This window comes from Onthophagus taurus, chromosome 1 (assembly GCF_036711975.1).
Source record: "Onthophagus taurus isolate NC chromosome 1, IU_Otau_3.0, whole genome shotgun sequence".
NCBI lineage: Eukaryota > Metazoa > Arthropoda > Insecta > Coleoptera > Scarabaeidae > Onthophagus > Onthophagus taurus.
In genome coordinates this window covers 42,306,349-42,326,434 of record NC_091966.1, presented here as the reverse complement: position 1 = coordinate 42,326,434, position 20,086 = coordinate 42,306,349, and the positions used below count along the sequence as shown (strand labels likewise).

The 20,086-nt window shown below is 30.7% G+C and overlaps 2 protein-coding genes across 2 annotated transcripts in view; one reads left to right on the top strand and one right to left on the bottom strand.

Annotated features, from left to right (window-relative positions):
• Nucleotides 1–20,086, bottom strand: part of LOC111420132 (uncharacterized) — a 73,616-nt gene that overhangs the window by 45,094 nt on the left and 8,436 nt on the right. The window contains exon 4 of the mRNA XM_071195688.1: nucleotides 16,995–17,322. Within this exon, the coding sequence (XP_071051789.1) occupies nucleotides 16,995–17,322 (328 nt within the window). The remainder of the gene's footprint in view (nucleotides 1–16,994; nucleotides 17,323–20,086) is intronic.
• On the top strand, nucleotides 4,259–12,285 carry LOC111417092 (Galactose-1-phosphate uridylyltransferase). The gene is made up of 2 exons (XM_023049271.2): nucleotides 4,259–4,331; nucleotides 11,215–12,285. Exons 1-2 carry the CDS (start codon nucleotides 4,313–4,315, stop codon nucleotides 12,240–12,242), a joined length of 1,047 nt encoding a protein of 348 aa, XP_022905039.2. The 5' UTR covers nucleotides 4,259–4,312; the 3' UTR covers nucleotides 12,243–12,285.

Below are 20,086 nucleotides of genomic sequence, written 5' to 3'. Positions count from 1 at the left end.
GTGTCTAGTATCTCCGGTATTCGGATTTCCCATTCTTTTTGACTCACCCTGTATATCATATTGGGATTGTTACAATGAGGTTGCTAAAGACAAACTTTATATAGTAGAAACCACGAGAGCTGGCAGTGACAGATCGCTTAAAAATGGTATGAATCAAGATATGGACGTACGACTTAGATTATTTCACCACACACATTTAAATGTAGGTTATGTTAGTAATGGAGGTTATATGTCAAACATTGTCAAAAATATTATTTAATGATTTTCCTTTCAAAGAAAACATTTTCGGCTTGTGAAAACACTGATAGATTCATGACAACGCTCACAAGACGTTTCGATTTGAGGTTATAATTATAGAGTTACATCCCTTAGAAGAACAGACGTACTTTTTTGACGTGGCCATTTGAATTGTACAGCAGACATATTAAACTAATGCTATCTCTTTCTAACACACATTACTCTTTAGCGGTTTGTGAACTACGTATGGCATTTGTAAGAGCGGAAAATGATGATTTACTGCCAGCTCTCGTGGCGTCTACTATATAAATAATTGTATGAATCTATGTTGCAAGTTATATTATACAAGGTGTCACACAAAAAACGCCCCAAGCTGTAACTCTGTCATTTATATTCTGATCTTCATGAGCGAAGTATCAAATGAAATGGTTTGATGAATGCTATGATTCATGCTACAAATAAATTTTTTCCAAGGCCATCTACAATTTTAGGCGATTATTAACTTTTGTTTTTCAAATTGCTCCATATATTTTTCTTCACGTCATTGGATAGAGATTCTTTTTCTGAATCCATTGATGTACAATTCATCCATTTTGAATGTAATTTTAGCAGAGAGAAACATCTGTATATACGGGTTGTCACACAATAACGCCGCAAGCTGTAACTCTGTCATTAACTATCCGATTTTCATGAACGAGGTATCAAATGAAATGGTTTGATGTATCCTATGATTCATGCTACAAATAAACTTTTTTCAATGCCCTCTTCAATTTCAAGCGATTATCAACTTTTGATTTTCAAATTGCGCGGTATATTTTTCTTCACGTTATTCTTCAATGTAGTACACCACCAGTAATAGGATTTTAACATCCTGATTTAGTGGTTGGGTACTGACGTCATTTTTTGGATAACAAAATAACAAAAAATAACCAATATCTAACCAAAAAATAATTAACTAATATTTGATTGTGATATTATCATTCGATTAATCACTTTTAACTCTATTAGACTTTTCGTTGTGTATTTAAGTGAAAATACAGAACTTTACAAACATTTTATGTATACATTTAACCCAATCAATTTTAAAACTACAATTTCATTCTGATTTCGTGGAATTAAACTACCTTTTCACCCAAACGAATTGAATTGAATTCAATTCGAAACACGGTTCCATATGCAGCAATTGAAACGTCAATCAATGTTACTATGCGAGTATAAATACATGAAAACTATTCCTCATGGTACAGGTGACGTTAAACATGTCCAAAGTGCAAACAGGAAACGTTGGTTTCAAAATAGAAAAGTAGGCGAATAGGGCGAAAATGAAATGTTGATGATTCAGCTATCGAATATCAAATGTTTAATTTAAACCAAACGTTTAATTGAAATGTTATCGACAAGGAAAACTGTGCTTTAATGGAAATTAAACATTTATAATTGCTTAATGATTACGACCCAAGTAGTCCTAAGTAAATAAACTCGGTAAACGAAAGGAAGAAAATCACATCAGCAATGCTTTTAACGCGTGTGTTTGATTTCCTATCTATTTTATATAAATATAATTTTATATAAGTAATAATTTTTTTTCTAATATTGATTTCAATTTATTATTCATATTTATGCACGTCGTTTGTTTTTATTGAAATCGTTGATGTTTTCTCTACATCAGCATCGATTTTATAATTAGGCTCACTATAACAGACAGAACGAAACATGCAATATTCTCATTAACGAAGGCGAAAGGTAATTTAACATTATTTAATTCCATATTATGATAGTGTAATTCCATACACTATCATATTTAATCATTTTTAAGAAAAAGTAATTCAATAAGTCCTGTATGTAACACGAAAACCGTTTCATTAACCCTTTGTGTCCCAAGAAGTCAAAAATGTTGAAACTTTGTGACATTAAAACGCTATTTAAATACACTCAGTAAAGACCTTTAGAATCAATTTTAGCAAAATATGCAATCCCCCCATTCCAGGGGGATAATGGTATTTGAGAGTACCATCAGGCATTAAAATATGGAAAAATATTAAGAAAAGAAATGTTGAAGTAAAACTTACATTTTCGTATAACCTAAAAGTGTCAAAAAAGTTGCTAATTTAAAAATTCCTGAAAGCCGTATTTATTGACATTAAGGAATGAGACTTATTCTAAATTAAAGCTCAAAGCCTTCTCTTTAAAATGATGTATAATAATTGTTGGGTTGGATTGGAAAAATATTGAGAAAAAAAATGTTGAAACAAAGCTTACATTTTCGTATAACTTAAAAATGTCAAAAAAGATGCTAATTTAAAAATTCCTGGAAGCCGTATTTATTGAAATTAAGGAATAAGACTAATTCTAAATTAAAGCTCAAAGCTTTCTCTTTACAATGATGTATAATAATTGATAGGTTGGATTGGAAAAATGTAGAGAAAAAAAATGTTGAAATAAAACTTACATTTTCGTATAACCTAAGTGTCAAAAAAGTTGCTAATTTAAAAATTCCTGAAAGCCGTATTTATTGAAGTTAAGGAATTAAATTTATTTTAAATTAAAGCTCTAAGCTTTCTCTTTAAAATGATGTATAATAATCGTTGGGTTAGATTGGAAAAATATTGAGAAAAAAAAAATTTGAAATAAAACTTACATTTTCGTATAACCTAAAAGTGTCAAAAAAGATGCTAATTTAAAAATTCCTGAAAGCCGTATTTATTGAAATTAAGGAATGAAACTTATTTTAAATTAAAGCTCAAAACTTTCTTTTTAAAATGATGTATAATAATCGTTAGGTTGAATTAGAAAAATATTGAGAAAAAGAGTATTGAGTTAAAACTAACATTTTCGTATAACCTAAAAATTTCAAAAAAGATGCTAATTTAAAAATTTCTGGAAGCCGTATTTATTGAAATTAAGGAATGAGACTTATTTTAAATTAAAGCTCTAAGCTTTCTTTTTAAAATGATGTATAATAATTGACGGGTTGGATTGGAAAAATGTTAAGAAAAAAAAATGTTGTAACAAAACTTACATTTTCGTATAACCTAAAAGGGTCAAAAAAGATGCTAATTTAAAAATTCCTGAAAGCCGTATTTATTGAAATTAAGGAATGAAACTTATTTTAAATTAAAGCTCAAAACTTTCTTTTTAAAATGATGTATAATAATCGTTGGGTTGAATTAGAAAAATATTGAGAAAAAGAGTATTGAGTTAAAACTAACATTTTCGTATAACCTAAAAATTTCAAAAAAGATGCTAATTTAAAAATTTCTGGAAGCCGTATTTATTGAAATTAAGGAAAGACACTTATTCTAAATTAAAGCTCAAAGCTTTCTCTTTACAATGATGTATAATAATTGATAGGTTGGATTGGAAAAATGTAGAGAAAAAAAATATTGAAATAAAACTTACATTTTCGTATAACCTAAAAGCGTCAAAAAAGATGCTAATTTAAAAATTCCTGGAAGCCGTGCTTATTGAAATTAAGGAATGAGACTTATTTTAAATTAAAGCTCAATGCTTTCTTTTTAAAATAAGTATTTAAAACCACCGGAACTTTAAAGTACCGTTGGGACACAAAGGGTTAAACTAAATTAAATTGCTTCTTATTCAAACATTTTAGTCTAATTCGTACGAATACTATTAAATTGAAGTGGTAAATAAATAGAGTCTAAATATATCATTGGAAATAAATCCCTGTAAATTTCATATCTACTTTGATGGATAAACGCAATTAGGAAAGTTTCATTAACGTAATAAATTCTTCAAGGTTCAAGATAACCCATCGATTACTCTGAACGTCTAAATCAATGTTTAACCCATATCAAAGTTTCGAATTTTCATCTTAAATATGTTTTGGAGTTGGATATAATCAGTTACTCCTCTGTATTAATAGATAGGTGGGGTGGACGATTTTATTACTTTATGGAAGTAATGTAAAACGCGGGAAAATTAATCTATAAAATAGATTCTCTACAATTTTAAATTCGCGCAGATGGAGAATGTGGGGGGAATCAGCTGATAACCTTCACTTTCAACGCGCAGTCGCTTTCTCAAAGTGAATCATAAAGTGTGTACTTTTAACACGATGTCGTTCGATCCAAACGGTTAGTATATTCCCATTTATTATGTGTATGCTTTACACGTCAAAAATACCTTTCCATTAAATTGTAACATTTAACTTTACATATATGATGATATAATTTTTTAATTTTCTAAAATGTAGCATTGTGTAATATTGTTAGAAAACGTTTGATATTGATAACATACATCGTGATCGCACATCTTGATATATCAATAAGTTTCTTATCGAAGAGAAATTTACCTACTTAAATCTACAACACATAAGGTTGAAATGATGAAGTGATTATAACACCGAAACAATTTTAGCATTTCAAACAATATGATGACCAATTTCAATTTGATGTAATATTAATCACTAAGCCTCGACCTCAAGCGACCCGGCTTAACACGTTCACTGCCAGAACGTTTTTTATATTTCACAAAATTTCCTTTTTTGGCATATGATGCGCAAAGGAAAATATAGAGGACTAATGCAGTCCCATGACAAATATTTTCAAATTGTTATCATCCCTGTAAAGATATTTGTGAAAATTTGTCTTGGTCATAATGACCGAGTCGCCGAATTACATTAAATCGACACTGAAATATAATATTTTATTTCAAGAAAAATTTATATATAGAGCATCTTTGGATTGAACTTATTGACTTTCCTGTTTCCATGATGATTGGTGTTATTTATCGACCTTATGGAGGTTTGGGTGAATTTCTCTCGCGTTTTGAAGATGTCGTATCCTATCTTTCTCCATCTTCTGAGGAACTTGTCTGCTTAGGTGATTTCAACATCAATGGCTTAGATGTTGATGGCTTTTATGGTAATCGATTTATTCCTATCATTGAGCAGTTTAGTCTTCACCGAGTTATATCGAGTCTAACACGGATCACCCTTTCTTTCGCTACCTTCATTGATTTTATAATCTTAAATATGATATTCATCATTCATCATTCACTTGTTTTTGTCACATTATCATTTGAAATACGTTCAAATCCTGGTAAGAATAGAGATTTTCAGGATTTCAACTGGGAAGCTTTTCTGGACCATCTGTGTGCTGTGCTTTGGAGGGAATTTTTGCATATGTCTAGTATTGGTGATAAGGTTGATTTCTTTAATTATCATATTATTTATCTTTTCAATATATATGCATCTTTCAAGACTGTTGTTTTACGTAAGAATTATCGCCCTTAGGCTGCTTATGAAGCTGAGGGACAAAGCCTATAAGTCATTTAAGGCTTCTAGACTACACTCTGATTTTACCTATTATAAAGAACTGCATAACTTCACCAATAATACACTTCAACGTGAAAAAAAAGCTTTTTATCTTACATATTCAGGGGTGGTGATTCTAGGAAATTGTGGGATGCCTTTCGGTCTTTAGGCATTAGCGGTAATAGGACTGGTAGTATTTCTAGCAACATTGGTGATGCGGATTTGATTAACAATTCATTTTTAGCCTCTCAAATTACTAACTCTGGTGATGCAGAGCTTATTAAATTCTACAACTCTAATATCCTGCCTCAAATCTGTACTACCTTATCCTTTTCCTTAGCCTCGGAAGACGAAATCTATCGTACGCTGCAAGCTATTAAAACCAATACAGTTGGAAGTGATGGCATTACTTCTGTGTTGCCCCCCTTTATTTGTACCATATTGTCATTCTTTGTCTGGAACTGGGTGTCTTTCCTGATCAATGGAAGACTGCCTTGGTGTCTCTCATCTCGAAATGCAGTAACCCCTCAGGACTAAATGATCTTCAGCCTATTAGCATCTTTAAATGTTTGCTCTAAGATAGTAGAAAGGATTATGGCTGTAAGGATTTGGGATCATCTTAATACTTTTAATTTACTTCCATCTACTCAGTCTGGTTTTCGTCTTGATTACTACAGCTCTTCTGAATGTGACCGATGATTTCTTGTGTGGATTGGATGAGGGAAATGTTACGGCTCTCATCCTAATTGACTTTTCTAAGGCGTTTCCATCATTCGACTTTACTTGCTGTGCTTCATTATGTTGATTCGTTCATCATTAATTCGTCATTAATTTGTCGTTCGCAAATTGTTAAATTTCAGGGTGTCTTGTCGAAGAGAGGTTATATTATTTCAGGTGTACCTCAAGGATCAATCTTGGGGCCAATATTATTCCTAATTTACACTATTAATCTCTGTTCCAATCTAAAGCATTGCAAAACCCACATGTATGCTGATGATACTCAAATATACCTCGGTTTTGATGGGAGAGACTTGGGCATGTCCGAACTTCGAATTAATCCTGATCTTGAATTATTGCTTCAAAACGCCAGGCGCCATTGTTTATCTAAATGCATCAAAATCCTCTGTTATCGTCTTCGGAGGAGGGTTGCCGGCGAATAACATTAGGCAGGCCTTAAATATAATTATTAACAACCAACGACTTCAATTTTCAGATAGTAATTTAGGTGTTGTGCTGGACTCTGATTTACGATTTAGAAGTCATGTCAGAAGTCTTCTTCAGCGGGCTTATTTCACCCTCAAGCTAATTGTATTCCAACAAAACCCTTTTACATCAAAAATTAAGAATACATTTCTGCGAAGCACTTGTGATATCCATCTTTATCTACGGGGATCCGCTTATACTTAATTATAAGACTCCTCCTTATTTATATAACAAAATTACTTATCGTATTGATGTTCATAATATAAATGTTAGACACAACAATACCAAAGCACTGGCTTAAATTGTTTAAGCGAGCTTTTTCATACTGTGTGCCTAACATTTATAACAACATTCCTATTCTGATGAGGCTGGAGAATGAGAGTGGATTCAAAAGAAAACTTAAAGTGGAGCTGTTGATGCAGCAGGAGGAAATGAGTATTAATATCATTAATACCTTTTTTATGATTTCACCTTTTGTTTTTAATTTCAATTCGTTAAATTATAATTTTCTGAGTTGACTCTGGTTTTTGATTCATCATTATGATGTATTATATATTTTTCTTTTATTCAAGGGCCAATGAAAAACAGTTTAGCATTCTTGCTTAACTGACTTGGTCCTTTTCCAAATTTAGTTTAATTTATATTTTTTTTGATTATGTTACTTTTTTATGGTTTTTTATTTTGTAGTTTCTTTTTTGTAATTCTTTTTGCATGTAATTGGGTTAATAAATATATATTGTTATTATTATTATTACATGTTTTGAGCCATTGCGATCAACTCTGTAACATGTGCAGAAGAAACTGGTGCTACGTAGCACTTCTAGTAGGCCGATTTGATCAATCTACAGGGTCAACATTATTAGATGCCGAATATTTGGCCTGTATGATGGGAAAAGCTGATTTGGTCATATTGACCGAGATGGCAGTGTACAAAAGTTGTAGCAAATTGTACCCTCAATACAATGGTCTGTAACATTTTTGCTCCCAGATGCATCAATGTGGAGAATTTTTCAAAAATATGAAAATTAGAAGAGTGTTAAAAAAAATTGGTATCCTGAGCATGACACAGAAAAACTTTTACAACAAAAGTTGTAACAAATTGTACCCTCAACACAATGGTCTGTAACATTTTTGCTCCCAGATGCATCAATGTGGAGAATTTTTCAAAAACATGAAAATTAGAAGAGTGTTAAAAAAAATCGGTATCCTTCTACAATAAAGTTATGGTCTACTTCCAGTAGACCGGAAGTGGCGGCCATCTTGAAAATATTGTAGATCAAAAGTTTCGAATGAACAACCCATGCTACCAAAATTTCAAATCTCTACGAATAGTGGAACTTGAAAAAATTCGAACAAACCAGTTACGTGAGACACCCTGTATAATAACCAATTGCAACTGATCGTTTATATCACTTTTACGATGATATCATAAGATATCCAGCGCCTCACTCGCAAGCAAAATGTTGTTCAAATGTTGTGAATGAGATACCGTTCATAAAAAACATCAAATCAATCTGAACGAAGTGAAGATAAACAATATCTCATTTAAATAATAAAATAATTAATTTAATTTACTTTCCAAGACATCAACTGAACGATATCATCTAATATCGTCAAGGTCGCTTTCGGGCGAGGCACTGGATCTGATATCATAACTCCTAAATGCAAAACCTCATCGAGTTTAGATTTGTATTCATAATGTATCAGCTCCAGTGCCTCGCTCGCAAGCGACCTCGGCAACATAAAGATAAGCAATTGCTCATTCAAGTGTTGTGTGTTAACGTTATCATCTAACATCGTTGAGGTCGCTTAAAGGCGAGGTTGAACTAATATCATAGCTCTTAAATTCAAAACCTCATCGAGTTCAGATTTGTATTAACCAAAACGTTCGATCTTTCAACTATTAATTTTGACATATTTGTCAAATATATAAAAAATCCTTTAAAATGAGTCCAAACTCGACATATTTAACTTTGATATTAATGGAGATACAATCACTTCCGGTTTGAAACGTCAACGTCAATTTTGACATATTTGTCATCTTCATTAAAAAACCTTTAAAATGAGTCCAAAGATGACGCACTTATCTCAAAAAACAAAAAAGTTAGAATAAAAAACATTAAACCCGAAGTTACCAACAATGAAGATAGCAATTTAATTTTTAAATATTAATACCAACCTTAATTTTTTATTTTTTTTATTATATTTTTGTTTTTGTGACAACTATTAAGACATTTTATAAAAATTAAGAATATGTCAAAATGACATTGTCATTTCAAATCGGAAGTTGCTTATATCTCGAGTAATATTGGAATTAAACGTATCATGTTTGGACTCATTTTAAAGGATTTTTCACAACGATTACAAATATTGTGACGTTGACATTGTTAACCGGAAGTTGACCATAACTTCATTAATATTGGAGATAAATATGTCGTGTTTGTACTCATTTTAAAGGATTTTTAATGAAGATTACAAATATGTCAAAATTGAGGTTGAAATTTTAAACCTGAAGTTAGTTATTATATAATAGAAGTTTTATAACTGAAGTTAATCTAGTGTTAGTCACTTTTCCGCACTTTCTTTTTATTTTTAACGTGTTTTCTTGGGTCATTTCACATTGATTAAAAAAAATCATCGATTTTTAAGCCACATGATGATTTTAGAGTTTTTCCCAAGTTTCTCAATATTTCTTCAGACGCATAGCTACACCCGATACTTTCTATTTCTAGGTCTTGTGTTAGTTCTAGTGGCAGTGGTAGGTAGCGCTAGTTAGCATAAGATATTACAATGTTGTGTGTTTTTATTAGACTAAAATTAGAACGAGAACTAGACACATTCGGGTTTAGTCGTGAAAACATCTTTTAGTTATCAATGTTAACTTTAATTTTATTATCTTCGTAATTTTCATAAAATAACCTTTAAGTGAGTCCAAACATAACGCATTTATCTCAAAAAATCAAAAAGTTCGATCTTTCAACTATTAATAAAGTTATGGTCTACTTCCGGTAGACCGGAAGTGGCAGCCATCTTGAAAATATTTTAGATCAAAAGTTTTGAATGAACAACCCATGCTACCAAAATTTCAAATCTCTACGAATAGTGGAACTTGAAAAAATTCGAACAAACAAGTTACGTGAGACACCCTGTATAATAACCAATTGCAACTGATCGTTTATATCACTTTTACGATGATATCATAAGATATCCAGCGCCTCACTCGCAAGCCAAATGTTGTGAATGAGATACCGTTTATAAAAAACATCAAATCAATCTCGACGAAGTGAAGATAAACAATATCTCATTTAAATGTTCTCTGCTTAATTTACTACCAAGACATCAACTGAACGATATCATCTAATATCGTCGAGGTCGCTTGCGGGCGAGACACTGGATCTGATATCATAACTCCTAAATGCAAAACCTCATCGAGTTTAGATTTGTATTCATAATGTATCAGCTCGTGCCTCGCCCGCAAGCGACCTCGGCAACATAAAGATAAGCAATTGCTCATTCAAGTGTTGTGTGTTAACGTTATCATCTAATATCGTTGAGGTCGCTTAAAGGCGAGGTTGTAGAACTAATATCATAGCTTTTAAATTCAAAACCTCATCGAGTTCAGATTTGTATTCATAATATATCAGCTCCAGTGCCTCGCCCGCAAGCGATCTCGGCAAAGTAAAGATAAACGGTTTCTCATTCAAGTGTTGTGTATTTAATTTGCTTTCTAAGACATCAAATGAACGATATCATCTAATATTGCCGAGGTCGCTTTCGGGCGAAGTTATTGAAATACATATCATAAGTCCTAAATGCAAAATCTCATTGAGTTCAGGTTACAAAACTTTTCATTGTTAGTGCCTTATTCAAAATTATGTCTTTTTGGACATTTTATGTCATCGTAATCGTGGATGAGAGCCAGGTTTTCCTACCATTCTTTTAAATGCATCGAGTGTCCAACTGGTACAGATGTACACTGTCTTTCGTGATGAAGAAGGAGAGCTTTAAATCTCCTTTTCAAGGAATCTATAAATTCATCTTTATCTTAGGTGATGTTAAATTTGCTCATCAATCCAGGGACATCAGAACAATAGACCAGGTTCATCTCTTCCTCAAAGTACTTAACAAATTCCTTTCCTCGATTTCGTACTAATAAAAAGAGGTTCCGCTATCTCTTTCGAGAGGCCCACATCTCTAATCAGATCATTAAGTTCAATCTGAGAGAAGGGCCAAAGACCTTATATTTAGTGTCATATGAACTTCTAGATGACTTTCATGACAAAATACGCAAGATAAAGTTATCTTACATAGTCCGTAATGTTCCTCATGCGATTTTTAATAATACATTTCCACTTTTCACTGTATCAAGATTGTGTTTGCGCAATGTTTGTTATTATTGTCAAAATAATCTAGTTGAAGTGCAATTTATATCCTTATTTAGTTTTATTCAAATTAATAAACGAATAGAGTAATCTTTTGATCAATCCTTTTCGTTTTAGAACATCAACATAATAGATATAATCCACTTAAAGACGAATGGGTGTTAGTTTCACCCCATCGAATGTTACGACCATGGAGCGGACAAGTTGAAAATGCGCCAACCGATAAAACGCCATCATTTGACCCTAATAATCCTCTATGCCCAGGTGTAGAAAGACCGTGTGGGATTAAAACTCCTGAATACGACTCAGTGTACGTCTTTAAAAATGATTACCCCGCTTTACTAGAAGATAGCCCATCTCCCAACGATAACAATGATGATTTATTTAAATCGATATCTGCTAAAGGTACTTGCAGAGTAATTTGTTTCCATCCTAAATCAGATATGCATTTAGGCACGATGAAAAACGAAGAAATTCTGGATGTTATTAACGAATGGGTAAAACAGACGGAAGATTTGGGAAAAAAATACGTGTGGGTGCAAATATTTGAAAATAGAGGTGCGATTATGGGCTGTTCTAATCCGCACCCGCACTGCCAAGTTTGGGCGTCGAATTTCTTGCCGAACGAACCGAGAATTAAAGATAAAAATTTAAAAGAATATTATCAAAAAAATGGTCGTCCTCTACTAATAGATTACGTCAAAAAAGAATTAGATAAACAAGAAAGAATTGTTTACGAAAACGACGAATTCGTTGTTCTTGTACCGTATTGGGCTTTTTGGCCGTTCGAAACGATGGTGTTACCTAAAAAACAAGTTTTAAGATTCACAGATTTAAATGAAACCCAAAGAAATTGTTTAGCCGATGTTTTAAAGGTACTCGTTTCGAAATATGATAATGTTTTTAAATGTAGCTTTCCGTATTCGATGGGATTTCATGGGGCACCTACTGGTGATGAATATAAACGAAATCAAGATCATTGGAGTTTCCATGCTATGTTTTATCCACCTTTGCTTCGATCAGCTACCGTTAAGAAATTTATGGTCGGATATGAAATGTTTGCTCAGGTTCAAAGAGATTTAACGCCGGAGAAAGCTGCAAAAGTTTTAAGAGATCAGAATAAGATTCATTATAAAATGAATTGATAATAAAGTTGTGTAAAGTAAAATAAAGGATTGTATCAGCTTGTTAACCTAGTATTTCCAATATAATCTATCTCTGGATATTCTTAACACTTTTTAGGTTTTTATTCCAAGATATTGAGCCAAATAAATGCTTAATTAAGCTTGTTTAATGATAAATATTTTCATTACATGTATAAACGTTTAAATGTCCTACTCAACAAAAGATGGCGCTAGAAATTACACTTAGAAAATGCACTATAATCAGTAATCACTATAATCAGTGTAAAATTACACAAATTTTACACTTAGATACACTTAGAAATTCTATAATAGAAAAAATAGATGAACCTACAATTTCGGACCAGTGTCGTTTTCTAGATGTTAGTATAAAATTAAAAGTTAGTTATTAACAGCTAGTTAGCACAAGATACCATTATGTCGCATATTTTTCTTACACTAAAACTATCAACTAAAATCATTCGTTTAGTCGTGAAAAAAACTTTCAGTTGTCAATGTCAACTTTAATTTTATTATTATATTCGTAATCTTCATAAAATAACCTTTAAAGTGAGTCCAAACATGACGCACTTATCTCAAAAACCCAAAAAGTTCGATCTTTCAACTATTAATTTTGACATATTTGTCAAATTTATAAAAAATCCTTTAAAATGAGTCCAAACTCGACATATTTAACTTTGATATTAATGGAGATACAATCACTTCCGGTTTGAAACGTCAACGTCAATTTTGACACATTTGTCATCTTCATTAAAATACCTTTAAAATGAGTCCAAAGATGACGCACTTATCACAAAAAACAAAAAAGATAGAATAAAAAGCATTAAACCTGAAGTTAGCAACAATGAAGATAGCAATTTAATTTTTAAATATTAATACCAACCTTAATTTTTGATTTTTTTATTATTATATTTTTGTTTTTGTGAAAAATATTAAGACATTTTATAAAAATTAAGAATATGTCAAAATGACATTGACATTCTTAACCGGAAGTTGACCATAACTTCATTAATATTGAAAATTAATATGTGGTGTTTGTACTCATTTTAAAGGATTTTTAATGAAGATTACAAATATGTCAAAATTGAGGTTGAGATTTTAAACCTGAAGTTAGTTATCATGTAATAGAAGTTTTATAACTGAAGTTAGTTTAATCGTGAAAAAATCTTTTTAGTTATCAATGTTAACTTTAATTTTATTATCTTCGTAATTTTCATAAAATAACCTTTAAAGTGAGTCCAAACATGACGCATTTATCTCAAAAAACCAAAAAGTTTGATCCTTCAACTATCAATTTTGATATATTTGTCAACTTTATAAAAAATCCTTTAAAATGAGTCCAAACTCGACATATTTAACTTTGACATTAGTGGAGATACAATCACTTCCGGTTTGAAACGTCAACTTCACTTTTGACATATTTATCATCTTCATTAAAAAACTTTTAAAATGAGTCCAAAGAAGACGTACTTATCTCAAAAAACAAAAAAGTTAGAATAAAAAGCATTAAACCTGAAGTTAGCAACAATGAAGATAGCAATTTAATTTTTAAACATTAATACCAACCTTAATTTTTGATTTAATTTTATTATATTTTTGTTTTTGTCACAAATGTTAAGACATTTTATAAAAATTAAGAATATGTCAAAATGACATTGACATTTCAAACCGGAAGTTTTTATATCTCGAGTGAATTTAGAATTAAACGTATCATGTTTGGACTCATTTTAAAGGATTTTTCACGACGATTACAAATATGTCAAAATTGACGTTGACTTTCTTAACCGGAAGTTGACCATAACTTTATTAATATTGAAGATAAATATGTGGTGTTTGTACTCATTTTAAAGGATTTTTAATGAAGATTAAATATATGTCAAAATTGAGGTTGAGATTTTAAACCTGAAGTTAGTTATCATATAATAGAAGTTTTATAACTGAAGTTAGTTTAATCGTGAAAAAATCTTTTTAGTTATATCAATGTTAACTTTAATTTTATTATCTTCGTAATTTTCATAAAATAACCTTTAAAGTGAGTCCAAACATGACGCATTTATCTCAAAAAACCAAAAAGTTTGATCCTTCAACTATCAATTTTGATATATTTGTCAACTTTATAAAAAATCCTTTAAAATTAGTCCAAACTCGACATATTTAACTTTGATATTAATGGAGATACAATCACTTCCGGTTTGAAACGTCAACGTCAATTTTGACACATTTGTCATCTTCATTAAAATATCTTTAAAATGAGTCCAAAGATGACGCACTTATCACAAAAAACAAAAAAGATAGAATAAAAAGCATTAAACCTGAAGTTAGCAACAATGAAGATAGCAATTTAATTTTAATATATTAATACCAACCTTAATTTTTGATTTTTTTATTATTATATTTTTGTTTTTGTGACAAATATTAAGACATTTTATAAAAATTTAGAATATGTCAAAATGACATTGACATTCTTAACCGGAAGTTGACCATAACTTCATTAATATTGAAGATAAATATGTGGTGTTTGCACTCATTTCAAAGGATTTTTAATGAAGATTACAAATATGTCAAAATTGAGGTTGAGATTTTAAACCTGAAGTTAGTTATCATATAATAGAAGTTTTATAACTGAAGTTATTTTAATCGTGAAAAAATCTTTTATAAATAAAATAAAATACTTTTTTCTGTCTGTACTTTTATTAAAATGGATTCACTGTTATAAATTCTACCGGTTTCGGCTTATTTACAAAACCATCTTCAGGAACCTTCGAATCTCGTCAATTTATTTTAAATCTCTTGTGATAGTTAGCATCTTGAATTTTCTATTAAACGTTTTTATTGAGATGCTAATTATCACGAGAGATTTAAAATAAATTGACGAGATTCGAAGTTTCCTGAAGATGGTTTTGTAAATAAGCCGAAACCGGTAGAATTTATAACAATCCATTTTAATAAAAGTACAGACAGAAAAAAGTATTTTACTTTATTTAAAATAAAATGGAAAGAAATAATGTTTACAACAATAAAAATCTTTTAGTTATCAATGTTAACTTTAATTTTATTATCTTCGTAATTTTCATAAAATAACCTGTAAAGTGAGTCCAAACATGACGCATTTATCTCAAAAAACCAAAAAATTTGATCTTTCAACTATCAATTTTGGCATATTTGTCAACTTTATAAAAAATCCTTTAAAATGAGTCCAAACTCGACATATTTAACTTTGATATTAATGGAGATACAATCACTTCCGGTTTGAAACGTCAACGTCAATTTTGACATATTTGTTATCTTCATTAAAAAACCTTTAAAATGAGTCCAAAGATGACGCACTTATCTCAAAAAACAAAAAAGTGTGAATAAAAAGCATTAAACCCGAAGTTAGCAACAATGAAGATAGCAATTTAATTTTTAAATATTAATACCAACCTTAATTTTTGATTTTTTTTATTATATTTTTGTTTTTGTGACAACTATTATGACATTTTATAAAAATTAATAATATGTCAAAATGACATTGACATTTCAAATCGGAAGTTGTTTATATCTCGAGTAATATTGGAATTAAACGTATAATGTTTGGACTCATTTTAAAGGATTTTTCACGAGGATTACAAATATATCAAAATTGACGTTGACATTCTTAACCGGAAGTTGACCATAACTTCACTAATATTGAAGATAAATATGTCGTGTTTATACTCATTTTAAAGGATTTTTAATGACGATTACAAATATGTCAAAATTGAGGTTGACATTTTAAACTTGAAGTTAGTTATCATATAATAGACAAACGGACAACTTCATGGTGTTCTTTCATGATGTGTTCTTGATTAAAAAAAACCTTTAAAATGAGTCCAAAGATGATGCACTTATCTCAAAAAACAAAAAAGTTTGAATAAAAAGTATTAAATCCGAAGTTAGCAACAATGAAGATGGCAATTTAATTTTTAAATATGAATACCAACCTTAATTTTTGATTTTTTTTTATTATATTTTTATTTTTGTGATAAATAGTAGGACATTTTATAAAAATTAAGAATATGTCAAAATGACATTGACATTTCAAATCGTAAATTGCTTATATCTCGAGTAATATTGAAATTAAACGTATAATGTTTGGACTCATTTTAAAGGATTTTTCACGAGGATTACAAATATATCAAAATTGACGTTGACATTCTTAACCGGAAGTTGACCATAACTTCACTAATATTGAAGATAAATATGTCGTGTTTGTACTCATTTTAAAGGATTTTTAATGAAGATTACAAATATGTCAAAATTGAGGTTGACATTCTAAACCTGAAGTTAGTTATCATATAATAGAAGTTTTATAACTGAGGTTAATTTAGTATTAGTCATTTTTTCGCATTTTCTTTTTATTTTTAACGTGTTTTTTGGATCATTTCACATTGACTAAAAAAACGTTAAAGAATCATCATTTTGAGTCTAGTATTTGTGATTAAATTTATGCCACGACTTGTAAAACGACTGACCAAGCGGATTTTGTGCTTGTGATGGCTGTCATCAGTGTTCTGTGATAAAAATAGACAAACACCAAACAATTTTCAATAGTTTCTCTATTCTGAGAAGTCTTATATTTTTCAACTCATTTTCATCTCAACATTGTTTAGTTGTCGCTTAGCCAAGTGATAGATAACGCGGTCCATTTGAGTGGAATGATATTTTTAACCTTATTTTAAGTATCTTTTTAGACAAAATTCGGTTTTAAAAGTAATTAGTCTATTTTTTACTTACTTGTACCACCCGATGCCAAACGCAATCAATCCAACAGTAGCAGCAGCACTAATTCCAGCAACAACGGCGATAATATAAACACCAGCAGTATCCGTATCCGATACATTCGGTCTAACAGCAACAATCTTCACGGCACTATCATCCTCGTTTGCATGTTCCTCATCTACGTCTACTTCTGATATGCGATCTGATTTTCCAAAATTTGCTAAGAAAGGAATGTGGTTATCATCTTTTCTTTCGTTTTCTTCCTCGTCCTTTTCTTCCTCTTCAGTTTCCGTGTCTGTCGTTTGACGTTGATTGTGTTGTTGTGGTGAATTGTAGTCAAAAACTATAACATAGAGAAAATATACAAAAAATATTGTAACAAGGCACTTAACTGTAAAATAAATCAAGATGTTACTTAGAAAGAGTCTAACAATCCTCAGAAAACATATAGTCAAGATAGAGCCAATAATTTATCTTAAACTAAATGAGTACTGATAACAAGATTTGCACTCAATGAAATTAAGAGCAGAATTAAAGCTTCTGGCAAGACTTAACGGCTTCTCCGAGACTGCTGGAGCACCAAGATGGACTACAAAAAGTTCTGTACACGGCAAATGATGATGTATGTCTTATTTCAGAATCTCATCTTATTGGCCGATACAGATCGCAGAGGTAGAAGAAGGAAAATATGTAGCTACAATTGTAACAATAGCAATTTACTACATATACAACATTGCAACATGCAACAATTTCGAATATGAGTATATTACATTCCTTAATAAATTAAGCAACCGCTTCATTGTTGGAGAAAAATTCAATACTAAGTGTGCCCATTGGGACACCAGACTCATTACCATTAAGGGAGTAAATTATACAAAGTTGCTGCTAGATGTGGATTCGAATTCGTGTCTACTAGCAAACTGACGTTTTGCCCTAGTTTCTTAATAAGACTCCTGATTTGATAGACTTATTGTCAAAAATGTACCACCAAATTATATTAAAATTGAAGCAACAAAACCCAACGCTAATCAACAAACATACAGATTGAGGTTATTTCAATTAGAGTACTTAGAAGAAGAACTAGATACTTTTACCAATGCTAACGTGTTAAGCGTAGACTGAAAGAAATAAATTTTTCAAAGGAAATTAGGAAGCTGAAAAGCATAAACTTAGAAGAAGATGCTATCAAGCTAGAAGCCAACCAAAATAAAAACCAAAAAATGTTGATGACTGTTGGGTTTGTAACTATTTGAAAGGAAGCAAATATTTTTGCAGAACATCTTGATACAAGACTTCATCCTAATGAGGGAGTTCATGTCGAATCTCAACCCCAGTGCTTGATGGGATTCCATTGGTTACTCCTAAGGATGTTGCTGAGGAAATTAAAAGCAATCTTAAGCGAAGAAAGATAACTATTTTGATCAATGCTTATATATGGCTAAACTATGTTTCAGATGTATGGAAAACATGCACATAAGGGAATCATATCGATCGATATCCCTATTGCCAGCTATGTCAAAGTTTTTTGAGAAATTAGGGTTGCTATACCATGCATGGACAACATATTTAGTTTGAGACTATTAATAGAAAAACATTCTGCCAGGAATTAGGAAACACATTGAGTCTTCATGCCACGAAGCAAATTGTTTGAAGTGCCCAAGTCGTTGTGGTTGTAGATAAAGAAGATGTAGCATACATGACAAGCAAACTTGAAGAAGAATACGAATCCTGGAGTCTTGAAAAAAAAACATAGATGGTATACTTAGTGGAATATTTGGATAAAATCGGCTGCAAAATAAGGTGGTCTTTATTCAGCAAGACTCCAAACTTCCAGTACAACAGCAAAACAGCACATGGTGGTCTAAATGAATTAGAAACTACGTTCGGCCATGGAACATGTATATCGAGTTACTGATGTCATTGAGAAAACACTCGAAAATCAAAGGTTGTCTTTTTTGATGGCATAAAGGCCAACTTTATAAACTACAATTAGTGATTGCAATACCGGTATACCGAAATACCGGTATTTCTGACTATTTTGCAATTTCGTAATACCGGTATTTACTAAGGTAAAATACCGCTATTTTCGGTATTAGCTATAAATATTTTTTATTAAAGGGTTTAACTTTTCTTTGTCTGCCTAATGTCAAAGTACGAAGCGAAATGAAACTCAACCTCACAATTAGTGAGGAGTACTGAAATTTGTTTGTATAGTTTTAAATATTTAAACATTTGAACATATTTTTAATTGCTAGTCTTCATCTCAAGTTCTTTTATTCAGAAATAGGTAACTACCTACAATATGTATTATACGCTTTATTGTTTAAAACATTTATATTTGTAATTTTGTTTATGTTCCGATTTATTATTTATCCATAATGAATAATAATAATTTCAAAAAACATAAAAATCTGCTGATAATACTTCGGTTTGGTTTTACTATTTATATGATAAAAAAAATATGCTGGCAAGGTGCAAAACTTGTTCAAGGATTATTAAAGTTTTTGAAAAGAAAAGAATCTGAGGCAAATTGTATGAGTACAAATTCTAACTCACCTAAAAATGATACTACTAAACCTAAGACATCACAGATTACAGATTTGTTTAATACAAAAAATGACTGTTTCGATGAAGTATTATCTAGAATGACAGCATTAGATGGCTTGTTGTTCAGAAAATTTTGTATTTCAATTGAATTGAGAAAGTCATTAATTGCAAGAGGTTTCAATAACTGTTATAAACTACAGTAACAATGTTCGTAATTCTTTGAAAAAAGAATTAACAGCATTAAAATGAAATGTTAAAAAATGTAGCCTCAGATTTTATGAATGGACAAGTGTACGACGTTATTTAAATATAAAAATTGCTAAAATGTCAACCTCAATTTTGACATATTTGTAATCTTCATTAAAAATCCTTTGAAATGAGTACAAACACCACATATTTATCTTCAATATTAATGAAGTTATGGTCAACTTCCGGTTAAGAATGTCAACGTCAATTTTGACATATTTGTAATCGTCGTGAAAAATCCTTTAAAATGAGTCCAAATATGATACGTTTAATTCCAATATTACTCGAGATATAACAATTTCCGGTTTAAAATG